Source organism: Cyphellophora europaea, assembly GCF_000365145.1.
Source record: "Cyphellophora europaea CBS 101466 unplaced genomic scaffold supercont1.1, whole genome shotgun sequence".
Lineage (NCBI taxonomy): Eukaryota > Fungi > Ascomycota > Eurotiomycetes > Chaetothyriales > Cyphellophoraceae > Cyphellophora > Cyphellophora europaea.
Genome location: NW_008481797.1, coordinates 1,502,961 through 1,519,676, shown reverse-complemented (window position 1 = coordinate 1,519,676; position 16,716 = coordinate 1,502,961). Strand labels below are relative to the sequence as shown.

At 55.5% G+C, this 16,716-nt stretch overlaps 6 protein-coding genes across 6 annotated transcripts; 3 read left to right on the top strand and 3 right to left on the bottom strand.

Moving 5' to 3' along the window:
- Positions 1–324: 324 nt before the first annotated feature.
- HMPREF1541_00554 (uncharacterized protein) lies at positions 325–1,276 on the top strand (the record flags this gene model as incomplete). Its single annotated transcript, XM_008712860.1, has 2 exons — positions 325–379; positions 438–1,276. 2 exons carry the CDS (start codon positions 325–327, stop codon positions 1,274–1,276), a joined length of 894 nt encoding a protein of 297 aa, XP_008711082.1.
- Positions 1,277–1,637: 361 nt separating this feature from the next.
- On the top strand, positions 1,638–2,379 carry HMPREF1541_00553 (uncharacterized protein; the record flags this gene model as incomplete). The annotated part of the gene is made up of 3 exons (XM_008712859.1): positions 1,638–1,745; positions 2,006–2,080; positions 2,167–2,379. The coding sequence occupies 3 exons, from the start codon at positions 1,638–1,640 to the stop codon at positions 2,377–2,379; spliced, it is 396 nt and encodes a 131-aa protein (XP_008711081.1).
- A 1,501-nt stretch (positions 2,380–3,880) lies between these two features.
- Positions 3,881–8,333, bottom strand: HMPREF1541_00552 (uncharacterized protein; the record flags this gene model as incomplete). The annotated part of the gene is made up of 2 exons (XM_008712858.1): positions 3,881–8,141; positions 8,245–8,333. The coding sequence occupies 2 exons, from the start codon at positions 8,331–8,333 to the stop codon at positions 3,881–3,883; spliced, it is 4,350 nt and encodes a 1,449-aa protein (XP_008711080.1).
- Positions 8,334–9,267: 934 nt separating this feature from the next.
- HMPREF1541_00551 (uncharacterized protein) lies at positions 9,268–10,965 on the top strand (the record flags this gene model as incomplete). Its single annotated transcript, XM_008712857.1, has 2 exons — positions 9,268–10,494; positions 10,564–10,965. The coding sequence occupies 2 exons, from the start codon at positions 9,268–9,270 to the stop codon at positions 10,963–10,965; spliced, it is 1,629 nt and encodes a 542-aa protein (XP_008711079.1).
- Positions 10,966–11,355: 390 nt separating this feature from the next.
- HMPREF1541_00550 (uncharacterized protein) lies at positions 11,356–13,506 on the bottom strand (the record flags this gene model as incomplete). The annotated part of the gene is made up of 2 exons (XM_008712856.1): positions 11,356–11,550; positions 11,614–13,506. 2 exons carry the CDS (start codon positions 13,504–13,506, stop codon positions 11,356–11,358), a joined length of 2,088 nt encoding a protein of 695 aa, XP_008711078.1.
- A 1,268-nt stretch (positions 13,507–14,774) lies between these two features.
- On the bottom strand, positions 14,775–16,489 carry HMPREF1541_00549 (uncharacterized protein; the record flags this gene model as incomplete). The annotated part of the gene is made up of 2 exons (XM_008712855.1): positions 14,775–15,124; positions 15,181–16,489. 2 exons carry the CDS (start codon positions 16,487–16,489, stop codon positions 14,775–14,777), a joined length of 1,659 nt encoding a protein of 552 aa, XP_008711077.1.
- Positions 16,490–16,716: the final 227 nt, after the last annotated feature.

Sequence of the window (16,716 nt, the reverse complement as noted above, 5' to 3'; positions counted from 1 at the left end):
AGCTGCGGCTATGAAATGGAAGAAGGCACTCGTAGACTTGAGCATGAGATCTTCAATCCATGTTCTCATCGATGGGAGGTTATCTTAGACACTCGAAAGTTCATTAGGCAAGTGTAGATGACATTCGGATCAACAGGGCGTGCAGAGAAGCAACGCTCGCTCGTTTCTCCGAATCCCGGTCGCTCATCCCCGCCTTGGTGGTTCACCTCCGCAACTGGCATGCTCTCTTCGGAAGTTCTCTACTTGATACCAACTCGTGACATCTCTAGCACACTGGCCGGCCCCATATCAGTCTATCATCCGCTCTAGTGACACGCAGACGTGATGGCAGGCCTTTTGAAGAAGCCATTCAAGCTGGCGTTGGTCCAACTGGCAGCAGGTAAGGTGGGTGCCCGTCGCGCAATCGAGTCCTACAGTTACTAATGGCAAGCGTGCAGGATCTGATAAAGCCGCGAATCTATCCCATGCTCGGTCCAAGGTGATAGAAGCTGCAAAGGGCGGCGCATCCGTGATCGTACTGCCCGAATGCTTCAATTCTCCGTATGGCTGCCAGTTCTTCCCCAAATATGCAGAGAAGATACTGCCATCGCCCCCATCCAAAGATGACTCGCCTTCATGGCATATGTTGTCGTCTGTGGCTGCCGAAACAAAGACATACCTCATCGGAGGTAGCATTCCCGAACTCGTGCCAGAAGGCGAGAAATACTACAATACTTCACTGGTTTTCTCGCCGTCCGGGGAGCTTATCGCAACCCATCGCAAGACGCATTTGTTCGATATTGATATTCCCGGGAAGATCAAGTTCAAAGAAAGCGATGTGCTGTCTCCAGGCAACAAGGTCACACTGGTTGACCTCCCGGAGTATGGCAAGATAGGCTTGGCCATCTGCTATGATGTACGGTTTCCAGAGCTTGCTACCATTGCTGCTAGGAAGGGCGCGTTCATGAGCGTATACCCTGGAGCCTTCAATACCACGACCGGACCCATGCACTGGTCTCTTCAGGCCAGGGCGCGAGCGATGGATAACCAGGTCTATGTTGCCATGTGCAGTCCAGCGCGCGACATGGATGCAACTTACCATGCCTACGGACACTCTATGATTGTCAACCCGAACGCTGATATTGTCAGTGAGGCGGAGGAGAAAGAGACCATCATCTACGGTGACATTGACGGAGCGAAAATAGAGGAGACTCGGAAGGGTATCCCGTTGTACACTCAGCGCAGATTCGATGTCTACCCAGATGTCAGTGAGGGCAAGATACGGTTTGATGAGTAGATAATTATATCAGGGCGATGCTCATGCAATGTAACAGAGCGAAAGAGGGCATCGAGCACATTTTCTTCATATCTTGGCTGCTAAGCCCCTCCGGCGAGCATGAGGCTGAATCCTAGCCTCGTGCAAATCTTGGCGAGGTCTAACCTGTCTTGGCGCTAGCCCACAGTTGGATTTGTCTGCGTTGGACCTCACCATTGATTTCTACACAACCTGCGCCGACCCTCCTCTCCCAGCACCCTCCAGATTTCACCAAACGTATGAGAACCTCTCCTACCCGCTATCTCAATTTCCAGCCTACTCAAGAATTCTGCATTTCCGAAGACAATTGTGCTGACATTGAGGATCTTCACAGACCGTCAAGATGGTGAAAGACAACCCGAAGACGCAGCCCAAGCGGAACACCAAGAAGTCCCGGTCCGCCATCTCCGATGTCGTGGCCAGAGAATACACCATCCACATGCACAAGAGAGTACGTTGAACACATTGTTAACCGATTGGTCGGGTTGCTGCGGGCGTGGTCAGGTCTGGCGTTTGAAAGGGCACTTAACGATCAAAAGAAGAAGCGAAGTCACCAAACGTCCACAGAGACTGGAGCGATCTGTTTGAACATACTCTGATACTGGACTGGAAGAGGAGGGATCGGTCAATCGGATCGCGCCCGCGACCGCCCGCCACGCCTACCAGCGCATCGATGTCAGGCGTACACCGTGCTAACAAAAGCTTTTACAGATCTTCGGCATCGCCTTCAAGAAGCGGGCCCCCCGCGCCATCAAGGAGATCCGTGCTTTCGCCACTACTGCCATGGTATGTCCCTGCCGTAATCAGCCTCTTCAATACACTTTCCTCCGACGAGAAATACTCATCCTTGCTAACCCCACAACTCTGTATAGGGCACCAACGACGTCCGCCTCGATCCCCAACTGAACAAGCGTGTCTGGGAAGCCGGCATCAAGGGTGTTCCCTACAGACTGCGCGTGCGCATCTCGCGGAAGCGCAACGACGAGGAGGGCGCCAAGGAGAAGCTTTACAGCTACGTTCAGGCCGTCAATGTCAAGGGCCGCGAGTCCAAGGGCCTGCAGACCGTGGTTGTGGAGGACTCGTGAAGAAGGGAACCCATGTCTTCGTCTCGCGGTCTCTCCGCCTCTTAAAAGCACAATGACCTGGGATGGGGCACGGACGTATTGAAGATGAGAGAACGGCTGGCGGAACTCGACAAGGCAGTGGGCCGGAGTTCCACGATTCAGATGAGATGAGATGGGGTGAGATGTGAACCAGCAGCCAGCCCAACGGTTTCGCCAACAACGGGTTGCGCTTGCAGGCTTTCATGAACACCTCGCTTTTGAGCCGACAATACTTTTCTTGCCTTTCGCTTTGATGAGTTGCAAGCAAAGGTGGAGAGAAGCTTGATGTCGCAAAAGCAGCAAGCATGAGTAGGTAGTAGTGGTTTACCATCTTGCACGATACCAATTCACAACGTCTTCTAATGTCTTTGCCTCTCCTCAAGCTGTGGTCACACAGCCTCCCGACGCCACCACTGCCAGGACTTCCGAGCGGTGTGATCATAACGACGCATTGTGTCGTGCTGCGAGTCCGCAAGATCTTTTTCCCTCGTAGTCGCACTCGTGAACACCGCAAAGCCGTATAAATGCGACGAGCGTGACTGTATGACCCCGGCGGCCTTGGCCGCTCGTCGTCCAGCTTGAGTATCGAACTGCAATCTGACGACGGAGACGGCGGCGATCACGAAAACCCGGGTGAAGTAGCAATCACCATTTCCACATCAAGCTGGACAGCACGTAGAACTTCTATTTTCGGTAGAGAGAAGACGGAGGAACGGCAACAGCCGAATATAACATCCAACTTCTTGACTCATTCACCAGCATACGCGCGCTAGCCACAATTCTATTCACACACTCGACAGTCTTCCACCGTAGCAGCCCTCTCTCGCTCAAACAAGATAGAATCCATCAAGGCGACACACCCTCCACATCGCATTACCCCTAACAACGAAACGCATTCTCGGACCAGCTCCGTCCTCAACAATCACAGCAGCAGCAGCAGCACCACCACCACCGAACCTCAATTAACCCCCCCCCCCCCCCACCCCGTGCCCACAACCGCTGCACTGCACTGCACTGCACAGGCCCTTCGCCGAATCCGCTCCACCACCGCCGCCGCCGCCCTGAGATCATCCATCCTGCCTCGGCGAGAAGAAACCCGCACTGCCGATTTCCCAACCGTCCTAGAACAACAACAGGTCACGCATGCTCGGCAACCTCCGTGAAAACCCCCCCCCCCCCACACGAGCAAAGAGGGCTGCTGGTCCGGTCTAGTGTCCCTTCTTTCTCTTTTGTGCTCGAACACAACAATACAACATTCATCCATACGTACACTTTCGGCCAAAACGTAGAAATTTCTTGCTCGGTCGAAACGGGAAACAACAGGTGTGAAACTCCTCGCTGATGCTGACGTAGATCCGAATCCACAAAATACACACAATACACAAAAGTCCCAAAGGGTTTTCCCAAAGCGCCTCGCCTTGTTTCACTTGTTTTATTACTTAAGCCAAAGACACATACGACGACTTCTTTTCTCCCGCGACACTCACAACCCATCCTTCTTATGCTCCGTCATCAGTCCCGCCAGCTTGGTCGCCAGCGCGTTGTCTCTGACCTTCATCACGATTTGGTCAAGATTGCCGTCTCTCATAAAGGCACCCTGGACGGCGCCGCTTTTTTGTGTCGAGGTCTGCTCCTTGACCACATAGTTGACCTCGGACTCCAGGTACGAGTTGAGCACAATGTTGGCGGCAGGCTCGGATCGCAACACGACACGAACACGGCCAGAGTCGCGGTTCTTGAGCAGTTTCATCATACCCGTGCCAATCGTTTCCCATTTGTTCTCGGTGACTCGGAGCTGCTTGGCCCGTTCGCCTTTGGCAAGAACCAGCGCTTTGGTTTTGCCTTCGTATAGCACGTCTTCGTTCTCCTCGCCGCTGTTAGATTGCATGAGGTTTGACTGTGGGTCGCTCTGGGCTTCTTCATGATTGGTGTCGTCGGTAGCGACGGACTCGTTATCAGTGGCACCAGGCGAAGTGGCGCGCGATGAGGTCACAGAGCTGATACCTGATCCACCCGTAAGATGAGGCGCGACACCAAGGAAGCCAGGCGCGGGTGCACTGGTGCTTCCGCTACCAAAGCTGAAGCCCAAAGCATTTGTGCCTTGATCTGCAGGCTTTCCCGGAGAAGCCTCAGTCAAGTTGAATTTAATGTCTTGACCTTTCTTCCATGTGTGGTCACCAGCCGGGGTGGACGATGGAGCAGCACTCGCATCTGTCGATTTCTCTGGCTCTGGCGTGCTGGGTCTGGATCCGAACATACCTTCGAATCGCGGGTTCAGTCCGTTGGAGAATCCACCGGCCAAGACGGAGGCACCAGGAGCATGTGTAGGTTTGGTAGCAGGAGCCGGAGTGAAGTGAAAGGTGGTTGCTGGTTTGAAGGGCGACTTGCTGCCAGGAGTAATAGGTGAGAAATCGGGTGCGTCAGGTGTTGGTACAGAAGGAGTCGGCCATTTAATGGCCGAGGTGGTGCCATTGACTTGAGTAGGGGTAGAGGTCCCAGAAGCGTCGGATCTCTTCCCCGGCTCGATCCTATCGAAAAGAGATTTGCCAGTATTCGGGTTTCTTTTGATTTCTTCGGTGTGGTCTTCATCAGGAGCGGCCGAAGTCTCGCTGTCATCTTGCGGGGTCTGTCCAATGTCTTCTTCACTCAGCTGCTGTGATTCTTCATCAGCAGAATCATCTTCGTCGTCAGAGCCATCGGCATTTGGCGCGAAGTCTCCGTCTTCTGCGTCGTCGCCAGTCTGTACATCGGCATCATCATCCTCCTCGTTGTCAGAGTCTGATGAGCCCACAAATGGGTTTCTCGTCTTTTTGGAGGGGGTGGTTGTACCGGTCTTTGCGAGTGTTGTTGAGTTACTGTTTCCAAAGATATTGTTGGCGTTGCCAGTAGAGGATTTGCTTCGCTTCTTTGGAGCTTCATCGTCGCTGCTGTGCTCTGCATCTTCTGCATCTTCTGCATCAGAGCTGGACTTTCGCTTCTTACTGCCAACAGGCTCGGTCGAGAAGTTGCCGAAAAGGTTGTTCTTTGGTGGAGATTTCATTGGTGTCGTCGAACCTGTGGCCTGGAAGATGGAAGTGGTTTTCTTTGCAGCAGGGGTTGAGCCGGCGTTGACAGTGTTGTTGCCGAATGAAGCTGAAGGCTTGGTAGTGGAATCGTTGGTGGGCAAGAAGGACACGCCGGCAAATGGGTTGGACCCCTTGGCAGGGCTGGGCTGACTTGCCTGAGACGTAGTCTGCTGCGATGATGGCGGAATCATATTGTTGAACAGAGAGGTGGCCTTGGTAGAGGTTGTTGATTTAGGCGCAATAGAGGCGGAGCCTGCAGCTTGCTTCTCAATGTTGAATGTGTTCTGGTTGGAAGAAGGTTCAATGCTCTGACTTTGCGCGACCTGGGGCTCGGCGACCCTGGCTTTCTTATATTGAGGCGGAACAGCTTGGTCTTCTTCGACCTCATCACTCTTACGCTTAGATCCAGCAGTTGAGCGCTGATAAAGGCCCATATCACCACCGATAGCCGCACGCGCCGCGGCGTAGTGTCGGATGAGGTTCTCAAAGTCGTTGCGATCCGGATCAATGGCCGCGACTTGCTTCTGAAACTCCTTGTTCAAGGCACGCAGGCGGTAGTTCTTGTCATATTCCATGAAGCCTTCGGCATTCAAGAACTTAGGCATTCGGCTGGGAGACTTGGTGTACACTGGACGTTGAGTCGCAACATCGCTGCTGGCATTCTTGGGGGCTGCTTTCGCAGCGGCAAAGACGTTCGTAGCATTGCCAGTGCTCACATCTGAGCTGTCACGTCCGACAGAAGAGGCAGATTGTCCACCAAGGCCAGCGGGCGCCGGCTTAGACAATGTTCCAAACAGAGTCTTCTTGGGCTCAGTGCTGGGCGCCGAGTCTATCGAGCTGACATGGGCGTTTTGGTTGGTAGCCGTAGCGGATTTGGCTGGGGAAAGTATGCCCCCGGAGGAAGGAGTCGTACTACCAAAAACTTCCGAGGATTTGACGGGCCCATCGGTGCTCTTGGAGATCCCCTGGGCCGCCCCGAAGAGTGGTGCAGTCGCAGTTGTATCAGGTGACGCTTCTGCCGGTGAGGATGATTTCCCGAACAAGTCGACGGACGCATTTTGCTTGGGAGGACTGCTATTCGTCGACGAGGGCTGACCGAAACTGAAGGATGGCTTGCTGGCCGTAACGTTACCTGAAGTGCCAGAAGTGGGTTTAGATGTAGAGGTCTGGCCAAAAAGCGCGCTGAATTTCGGTTGCTCTGACGTCGAATTTCCCACCCCCCCAAAGAGATTGGACTGAGCAGGTCTTGCGGTATCATTGTCGGCTCCCATAGGCGTGGACTCGTTTCCGAAGGAGTTGCTAGGAGTTTTAGAGAGCGAGCTCTCCGAGAACAGCCGCTTATCGGCTCCAGTCGATGGGGCAGGAGTCTTGGATGCGTCAGAACTCGTTGACTGACCGAAGCTGAAACCGGTGAAAGAAGTCTTGGGCTGCTCCGCACTTGTAGACGAGGTAGACGGCTTGCCGAAACTGAAGGCTGGAGAAGCAGGAGCTGCAGGCTGTTGCACCTCAGAGGTCGCCTCAGTCGGCTTGCCGAAAGTGAAAACCGGCTTGGCGGGAGACTGCTCAGAAGCAGTCTGTGCTGATTGACCGAAGAAGGACGTGACCTGCTTCGGAGTCTCGGAGGTTGAGGCCGGTTTGGCACCAAACGTCAGAGGTGAATCCTGGGTGGCAGTGGACTGCGTCGAAAATTGGGAGCCGAATAAAGGTGCAGGGTTGGGGGACTGCTGCTGGGTAGGGGGTTGAGTCGTTGCACCGAAGAGAGATGTAGATTTTGGAGTCTGGTCAATAGCAGACTGAGCATTGGAACCGAAGTTGAATAGCGACTTGGAAGGTTGAGGCTCTGGGGCAGACTGAGCGGGCTGGCCAAAAGAGAAGGTGGGCTTGCTGGCTGGGGTCTCTTGGGCAGATGTCGAGGTCGACTTTGACGGCTGGCCAAAAAAGAACGCGGGCGTCGCCGCCGAAGACTGCTGCGCAGAGGTCGAGCTCGGCGTAGATTGTTGGCCGAAAGAGAAGGCCGGTTTGGCAGGCGGCTGTTCTGATGCAGTCTGGGTCTGACTCTGGCCAAAGGCGAATGCAGGCGCGGGTGACTGTTGGACCGAGGAACTGCTCTGTGAACCGAAAAGACCTCCAGCGGGAGTCATGGATTGTGACTGAGGAGCTGATGTTTGCGTGCCAAACATACCCGCAAAAGGGTTACCAGTTGCGGGCTGAGACTGATTCATGCCCGGTGGCTGCGATGGAGTCGCGCCAAAAGAAAATGTTGGCGCATTGGAAGCTGGAGTTGACGAAGTCTGACCAAAGCCACCGAAGTTATTAGGATTCTCGGTTCTGCTCCTCTTCTTTTCGGGTGAGCCAGTATCCATCGAGTCGTCCTCATTGTTCTGATTATTTTGATTATTCGGGCCACCGAAACTGGGGGTATTATTGACATTGGCGAATGGGTTGCTCGCGAAAGGGTTGCTAGCCGAGGTGTTGTTTGCGGAAAAGGTAAAAGCGCCTGTTGGTTGGGACGCGTTGTTGCTGGTATCTTGTGAGCCAGCGCCAAAGACCACACCATTACCGACAGCGCCAAAGGTCTGCTGCGGAATAGTGCTGAAGGGGTTGGAGGTATTGGCGGAGGGAGGAAAGCGCCGCTGAGGAGTGCCGGCACGGTTCAGTCGACCTCTCGGGGTAGCAGTCCTGGAGACATATTAGCACGTGTCGGAGAGCGTGTCGGGGCGCGACAGCTGCCTTGGAGGGTGGATATCGAGGCAAAGGAGCGTAACAGAGACTGGGGACTTACTTGCGGGTCGCCATCTGCGCAGCTGAAGCCATATGAGGTTTCTCCTCAGTTCCAGTCTGATTCTGGGTTGCACCGTGCTCTTTCTGCATTCGAACATTAGCTTGGTCGCCAGAGGGGAGGACTTGGAGGCGCAAAACGTACCGTAATGTATTCAGAGGCACCACGCTTGCTCATTGCGCGGATTGAGGAGTCGCGAGGCGGGAGGAGAGAAGAGAAGTGGATGCGGAAGCACACCAGCGAGATCGCATCGGCACGCTGCTCGAATCAAGAACTGAATGACAGGATTAGGCGTCGGATCAACTCTGCACTTGAAAAGGACAAGGTGCAGTGGCAGGAGTCGATAAAATGCGGACGCCTTTGTGATGCCAACTCGGAAAGTTTTGAGGGTGAGGTGCTGCAGATCGAGGCCAACTGAGGTCTCTGCGCCGCCCTAGTCGACCATACCCACAGGGCAGTCTTGACCTGTCGCTGCGGTAGTTGTAAGGCAGGCAATCACGCCCGCGCCCGCGAACTCGAGGTGCGAATGCGTTGGCACCACTCAAAGAGCAGTCAATTCTCACTACTATGCTCTAGTCATCCAGCTGCAGAGTGAAGATATGCTGAGGTACATGCTCTGTTACTGCTATGGGAAAAGTCGTCACAAGGCAGCAAACGTCCTTCTCCTCCCTAACCCACGGCCACGGCTGACCTCGCCAATGCGCAAACACTGGTCAATTCTACCAAAGCAAACCTGCAGTCAGCTGAATGGATATCCGCATCTCCCATCTTCATCCAGCGCAGTCCGCTGTTTAGGCGTTGATTAGCCCGTTCCACCAATCAAGCGCGGCAGCTATTCCTGTTCCCACATCGAAACCTGCATCACGGCGATGTGCAACCGCGTTAGACTACACGAGAATGCCTTTCAGAGATCGGTCCGTATAGAGCTGAATGCTCATGTATGTAAGTGAAGCTGCTCTATAAACAGCGTACAGAGTCTATGGCCACTGCAAATCTATCACTCATGTGCCCGTCCCCATCGTCACCATGAGTACTCTATTGCTACCTTCTCTTCCCTTCCTCGTTCTCTTCGCTCTCCTATTGTACCCTGTCGTCCTTCTCAGCCGGATAATCTACAATATCTCTCCTTTACATCCGCTGTCCAACTACCCCGGCCCGCTCCTCTGGCGGGCCTCCCGTCTCCCATGGACCATCGCCCTTCAACGTGGTACGCTGCATCTCGATCTCCTGCGCTTCCATGCCCGCCATGGTCGTACTGTACGCATCGCCCCAAACGAGCTCAGCTACACGTCTCCAGCCGCATGGCGAGATATCTACCTACCCAACCCAAGCCCCGGCAACCCCGCCTTCCAGCGTACAGACCAGTTCTTCAAGAAGATCCGCAGTACCGATCCCTTCAGCATCATGGGCCACGACGAGTCCGCGCACGCCCGCTTCCGCCGCGCCTTTATGCCGGCCTTCACTGATCGCGCGCTGGCCGCACAGCTCCCTCTGCTGGAAGCCAATGTCTCCAACTTGATCGCACAACTGCATAACCGCATCGACGTCGCCGACACACCAGTCGACCTCGTCGCCTGGCTAAACTACCTCACCTTCGACGTCTCGGGCCTCATGTCGTTCGGCGAAACGTTCGAATGCGTTGACACCGGCGCCGCGCACCCCTGGGTTGCCATCAATCTGAACTTCGGCCGCGGTGCGGCCATGATGGCCGGCCTCAACATGCTAGGTCTGTCCGACAACCCGCTAGTTGCCAAGCTGCTCCCGTTGCTTTTGCCCAAGGCAGTGCGAGAAAAGATGGCATACCACCGAGAACTTGCGGCAGAGAAAGTGCGTGATCGAGTCGCAGCGGGCAAGCACGCTCCACGGGCAGATTTCATGGATGCGCTCCTGCGCAACAACGAGGCCATTGTTGCGGAGGGTGGGAAGCGTGCGGCACAGGCGCTCAGCCTGGCGGAGATAGAGATCAACATGATGATAATGGTGTTTGCCGGCAGCGAGACGGTGGCCAGCTCCCTGGTGGGCATCCTGACGGCACTGCTGCAGAATCCCCCGGCACTGGAGAGGTTGCAGAAGGAGCTGCGGAGCGCATTCCACCGAGAGGACGAGATCACGGCAAGAAGCGTGCAGAAGCTAGAGTTTCTAACGGCCGTGATCTCCGAGGGCTTGCGAGTCCATCCGCCCGTGCCCTACAGTGTGCCGCGCGTGGTACCGAAGGGTGGGGCGGAGGTGTGTGGGAAGATGGTGCCAGAAGGCGTAGGTGCTCCTCAAACTTTGCCCCCCTCTCAGTGCTTCGCCCATAAAGCTAATCACGACGCACAACAGACCTTAGTCGCCATCCACCACCTCCCCGCCTATCACGACGCCGCCAACTTCGACGCCCCACACAAGTTCATACCGGAGCGATGGCTCCGGCCCTCCTCCCCTGGCAGCAAGGCTTCCACTGGCGACACTACAACCGCAGCAGCAGAAGCTGGAGCAGCAACTGCTGCAACAACAGCAGCAGAAGGAGGAGCAGCCATCTTCGAGCCCTTCCTCGTAGGGCGCCACCACTGCATCGGCTCCAAGTTCGCGTGGGTCGAGATGCGTCTCGTGCTGGCGCGGCTGCTCTACGCCTTTGACATGACGCCCACGTGTCCCATGGGCGACTTTGACTTTGTCGAGCAAGATACGCACATCTTCTGGGAAAAGAACCCGCTGCTTGTGTCGTTGCGAGCTAGGAGCTAGAACGTGAACATGAACGTGAATGTGACGTGGCGTGGCCCACAATTGCACAGCGGGCGGGTGGGCGGGCTATGACGATAGGAAAACAAGACAGAGAGAGAGAGAGAGGGGCAGGGGATGAATGAGAGCTGTTGAATAAGAAAGCTGTTTGAAGGGAGGCGTGTCTTGTTCTTTCGTCCACACGTTTGTTTGTGTTACCCGCCCTTGAAAAAACAAGCTTATCCAAAGCGATATTGCTTTGCTTTGCTTGAGCCCCGTCAAAATTTGGAGCATTATCCACCCCTCCCACCCCCCTTGGGGAAACACCGCCCTTCCCCCTGGCGCGCCGCTCCCTTGTTTTTACACAGAGACACACGTCCGTTTCATAAGCCCATCATAAGATCCACCAACCCATTAGGTCTCACTAGCAGTCTGCTCGAGGCGCTCATTCGTGATCAACATGCCCGCGACACTGGCGGAGGTGAGGGTGGAAATGACGCCCGAGAACAGGGCGGACAGCGCCACGGTGGCGACGTCGCCGGCGCGCGAAGGCGCGATCTGCGAGAGCACGCCGATCTGGGTGCCTAGGGAGCCGAAATTGCCGAAGCCCTGTTAGGGTATTGTTAGTACTCTGTGTATTGCTTGCGGGAATGGAAGCGGGGAAGAACTCACGCAGAGAGCATAGGTGGCGATGAGCTGGGAGCGGGGGCTGAGGCCGGAGTAGCGGGGCTCGTTGACGAGGGAGTTGTATGCGACGAATTCGTTGGCGATGATCTTGACGCCGATCAGCTCGGCGACCTCTAGCAGCTCGTTACGGGGCACGCCCAGGAAGAAGGCCACGGGGTACATGATGTAGCCGAGCAGGAGCTGCAGGGTCAGGTAGGGCTGCCCGTCCTGGGTGATGTTGAGGTAGCGGCCCCACCAGCCGAGCAGGCCGTTGATGAGGCCGATGAAGGCGATAATGCACAAGAGTGTGGCGACGATCATGCCGGCGATCTTGATGCCGAGCCAGGCGCCGTTGGCAAAGGCGTGCAGCGCGTTGGTAGCGCGGTGCTCGTCGTCATCTGGAACCACGACGCGGCCCGAGGTGATGGTTTCCTCGGTCTCCGGATAGCGCATCTTGGACACGGCCAGCGAGGCGGGGATGGACATGATGCAGGAAGAGACGAGGGCTTGCGGGTTGAGGCCGAGACCGATGTAGGCGACCAGGACGGATCCCGCGATGGTGGCGAAGCCTGAAGTCATGACCTGGTGGATTTCGGCCATGGTAAGATGCGGCACGAAGGGGCGGATCAACATGGCAGATTCGCCCTGGCCGATGAAGGGCGTGGCAGCAGCCACAACGGCTTCGGCGCCAGAGACGCGTAGCGACCAGAAGAAGAAGACTGCGAATTTACCCACGAACCATTGAAGGAGGCCGGAGTAGTAAAGCAGCTGCACGAGGGATACGAAGAAGATGATAGGCGGCACGACACCGATCAAGAACCATGACAGCTGGGCCACTTCTGGTGTGGTCAAAAATGCGGTTCCCTCTTGGGCGAATCCAAGCAATTCACGGGCGAGGTAGGAGATGAAGTTGAAAATGTCGTAGCCGGCGTCAGTCCTCAGCACGAAGACGGAGATGATGAACTGGGTCAGCATGCCGCCAATGACAGTATGCCACCTGATTTTGCTGCGGTTTTTGGAGGTGGCCCAGAGAATTGCGATCATGAGACCCAGACCAACCAGGGAAATGGCACGGTTGCCCCTGGTATTGTTGGCAGATTCTTCAGACACCATAGAACCGACCAAGAAGACTGCAACAGTGACCAACGCGGCCGACGGGATGCGGAGCTTCTCGGGAATGATGTTGTAGACGCGGACGCCGGTCTGGTTCCAGGTCCAGTGCATGGGCCGAGTTACGTAGGTGACGGGCACCCAGAAGGTGAGGATGCGAAGAGTGATAGCAAGGTAGAGGAGAAAGGGCTTGAGCCAGCCCAGGTTGTCGTTGCGATGCAGGATCAAGCCAGCAATCCACCAGCCAGTGAAAACCAGCCAGATGAAAAGATGGAAGAAAATCTTGTATTTGCGGTAGAAGCGCGAGAAACGGTGGTTCCGGCCATCGTCTGTCTCGTTCGTCGCGACCTTGGTGGGATCGGTGCCAACTTCGCCTTTTTCTGCGTCGGTCTCGCTATAAGAGTGGTCTTTTGAGTCAACCCCGACATGAGCGCCCTTCGGGTGCTGGTGGGTAGTGTGGCTGTGGTCTTGATGACCGATGTGCTGGTCCTCGGTGGTGCCTCTCGCATACAGGATATCATCGTGCCGACCGGCAAGCGAAGTGCGGCCATGGTGCATGTGGTCATGCTGGTGTTCGTGGGAGTAATGCAGCGTCAGGTCGGGATTCTGGTCTACGTCCGGCTGCGTCGAAGGGTTGTGACCATGGGCGGGCAGGTCGTGGCCCTTGTGGTGTCGTTCACCTTCGTGAGCAGTGGCATCGCCGTTGTAGGCGGGCGCTGTTGCCGGCGCAGGCGTGGTCTCTGGGACCCGCTCGGTCGGGGTGGCGGTGGTCTTGTTGACGTCGCTCATGGTCACTCGCGCCTCTTGGAGTGAGGATCGTCAAGGTACTTTGAGAGGACGGTGCTCCGCAAGAAGGCCAGAGCGATGAAGAAGACGGGCGCGAAGCACAGGCAAGTCACGAGCAGAGCCGACATTTTTCTGGCGGAGCGCACTCGGTCGAAACTTATATCAGCTGCTCGGCGGTCGCGACGAGAGTAGACAAGACCCTGGCCAGGGTCCACCAGTTCAGATAGGCAGCTTGGGAGCTTGGGGTTTGTTTCTGCGGCCACTATTCGGTATCGAGGCGGGCGCGATGTGGTGGGGACCTGCGGTTGTGCCTCCCAGGAAGGTTCAAGCAAGCGAGCTAGGCAGCTTAGGCGTCTCCACGCCTTGGCCCAGCAGACCTTTAGGCGCTGCTATTGGCCTGATAGCATCGTGACCTCGAGAATGAGATCCTCATCTATTGCAACGCTGACGGTTCTGGGCGCCCCGAATGCCCGTGCTGTGAGCCTGCAACCCGCCCACCGGGTACGAAGGAGTGAGCTTCCTTATCTCGCGGCGGCAAACATTGGTATTGCAACGATCGCCGAACCTCCTCAGCGATTCGCTTAACTGATAAGCGGCACGCGGTCCTCGCGCATGCCGAGCTCTGGTAGTCTTGCTGTGCCGGGCCATCGACCGTAGACAATGATATGAGGTGGTGGCAATATTCAAATGATAAGTTTTTTTACACTGCCTGGAGCCAAAGGTTTCTCATAATATGTGGGTGCGGACGAACAACCGAGGCTGCTTGGCGCTTCTCTCCCCAGATTTGTGCTTGTTCTCCTCATCTTGCGGCGGATTCACACAAGACGGCGCTGTGGGCGTGTGTGGCTTTCCCCAGATCCAACGTGCGGCTCTAGGCGGATGATGTGCGTGATCTAGGTTCTGGAGTGGCAGCAATTACGAGAAATCAAAACCCCCGAACAAATCGAATGCAGCAGGTCTTAGTGGCCATGCTTAGCCCTGCATCGGAGGCCTCCGTGCCCCTCTATAATTGGTCCACACCGTTATCATACAGCTCTACCCACATCTTCTAGAGCGGGCATCGAAGCACCGCCAGCCACCACATCCGCTGCCCGGATGCAGTAAAATAAGGTCCCGCAATAGCCGCCTTGGGAGGATATCGCAGTGTTGAGACGACAAGACTACGGAGTATCCGCGAGATTCTGTACCTATCCGAGTCCCCCTTGCGCCGGTGCTGAATCGCTGGATCGCTTGATAGTGAATGCAACATCACTGAGGCCCACTTGATTTCGTCAACCGAGGTCAGTGATCATCGGCAGTGTCCGAGCTGCCTCCAGCGCCTTACCCGCTGCAGCATTGCCTCGCGTGCTACTCAGTAGTCCAAACCGCAAAAACACCTCCGAACATGTCACCAGAATTGAAATGGCGATCAGTACAATGATGATCCATGTGATCCGTGACATCTTATCGTCGGATACAAAGTCCGAAAGGACCTCAGCCAGGTCCAGGAAGACCTTACACCGCTCGTTGAGGACCTGTATTCGTGGCTTGATCTCCAAGTATTCCCGGACTGCAGTGTACAATGGCTGGAGCGTCGGTTCGCTGTCCCACAAAAAATTAGGGATGTCCAGCACGTTGGACGCTAATGCACGGTCAGCATGGTCAGCCCCGCCGACGCTTAGGAAACAAGCAACTTACACAGATTCACATCGACTCGACTTCGGAACAATCCTCCTAAGAGCTTGATCACCTCTTCTCGCTTCATCCCCAACTCCCCGGTCTTTGCAAGCCGCCCTGGCACATCTTTGGCATCCTCCATTTGAGTTGCCATTGTCTCCTCAAAGAAACTCAGCTTTGTGCTTTGGGCAATTGCATGACTGATGGCAAGCTTGATCATGTGGTCGCCGGTACGCAGTGTGATCATGTCGTTGTATACTCGTGGCCGAAGTATTTCGTTGTTGTATTCAAAGTGAAACTCTTCAGTCTCAAAGTCCTCCTCATCGAGAGGATTGGTGACCAGAGTGGCTGGAGTTGCTAGATTGGTCTTCGGGTCGATGATGGTTGAGAAGGTTAGATCAGCCAATACGTCCTTTTCCTGCCGTTCGGTAAAGTTCCAGAAAACGACGACACCGTAACCAAGGACGAACATTTCGGCAAAGCGGTATGCGTCGGCTGAAGCGTTGGGTCCCGGGCTCGCCGATCGATTGGACGAGTTTGACTGGTTGCTGCCTCGGCGGTGACCGTTGGTCAGAGGCCGCCCTTCAGCGTCGAGTGCCTCATGCCCCTCGTTGCCGCGGACCGAGTGCTCTTCTTCTTCATAGTAGGAGCCACGCCAGTCTCTTTGCTCACTCCTCTCGATTGCCTCGTCCAATAAATTGACGCCTTTAGCACTTTTGAAAGGTGGGCTGCTTCGGAGGCGGTATCCTTCTATGCCTGGCAGAAGTGGTAGATGGTACGCGCAGTAGAGGCAGTCGTCGTAGAGCTTGGAACGAGCGCTATGCCTTTGTCTGACGAAAGTTGCTGTGCTTTGTAGCCGATATGCCTGGGCTGTGCAGTATGCCGTCACTCGAGGCAGCTCCTTCTCTGTTCTTCGAGCTTTGGGCAGCCTTTCCGCGTAGCTTTTGACGTTGTCCCTGCCTGGCCGACGGTACTCCTCGTCATCTTTTGGAGGCCCGGCTTCTGTGTCTTTCCCAAATTCGCCTTTCTCATCTTCCTCTTCGAGCGTCTCAGGAAGTAGGACCAGCTTCTCCGATGTCTTGGTGGTTCGTGATGGGATATGAGGTGGAGCCCATCGACCAGTCAGTCTTGGGTCCGCGGGTCTACCAGATCCGGTGCGGTATACTCGTGGTCTTTCCGGCATGCGTCGCTGCGCTGAAGGTATGTCGGAGGCATTATAAAGAACGCTGTCCACAGTTACGAAGCGTGATGTTTGTCGCCGAGGAGCGCCTGGTCGCGCTTCGCTGGGATCTCTGACCTGTAATAGTTGAGCTTCAATACCTACTTCCATTATGAATAGGGCTATGATGAATGAAACTTACCAGCACGCTTGGGCCACGTTTGGCAGTGGCCGCTGGAGGCGCCATGGTCTTTCCACAACAAGAAACGTGCGCCTGCCAGTGCAGAACTCAACAGGGTTCAATCGAAGGAGCGCTGTCGCAGAATTTTTCAGAATTGTACAGTCGATGGAAGGACAAGCAACCAGTTGTCGAGCTGGTCCGACGTGAAGATGCAGTC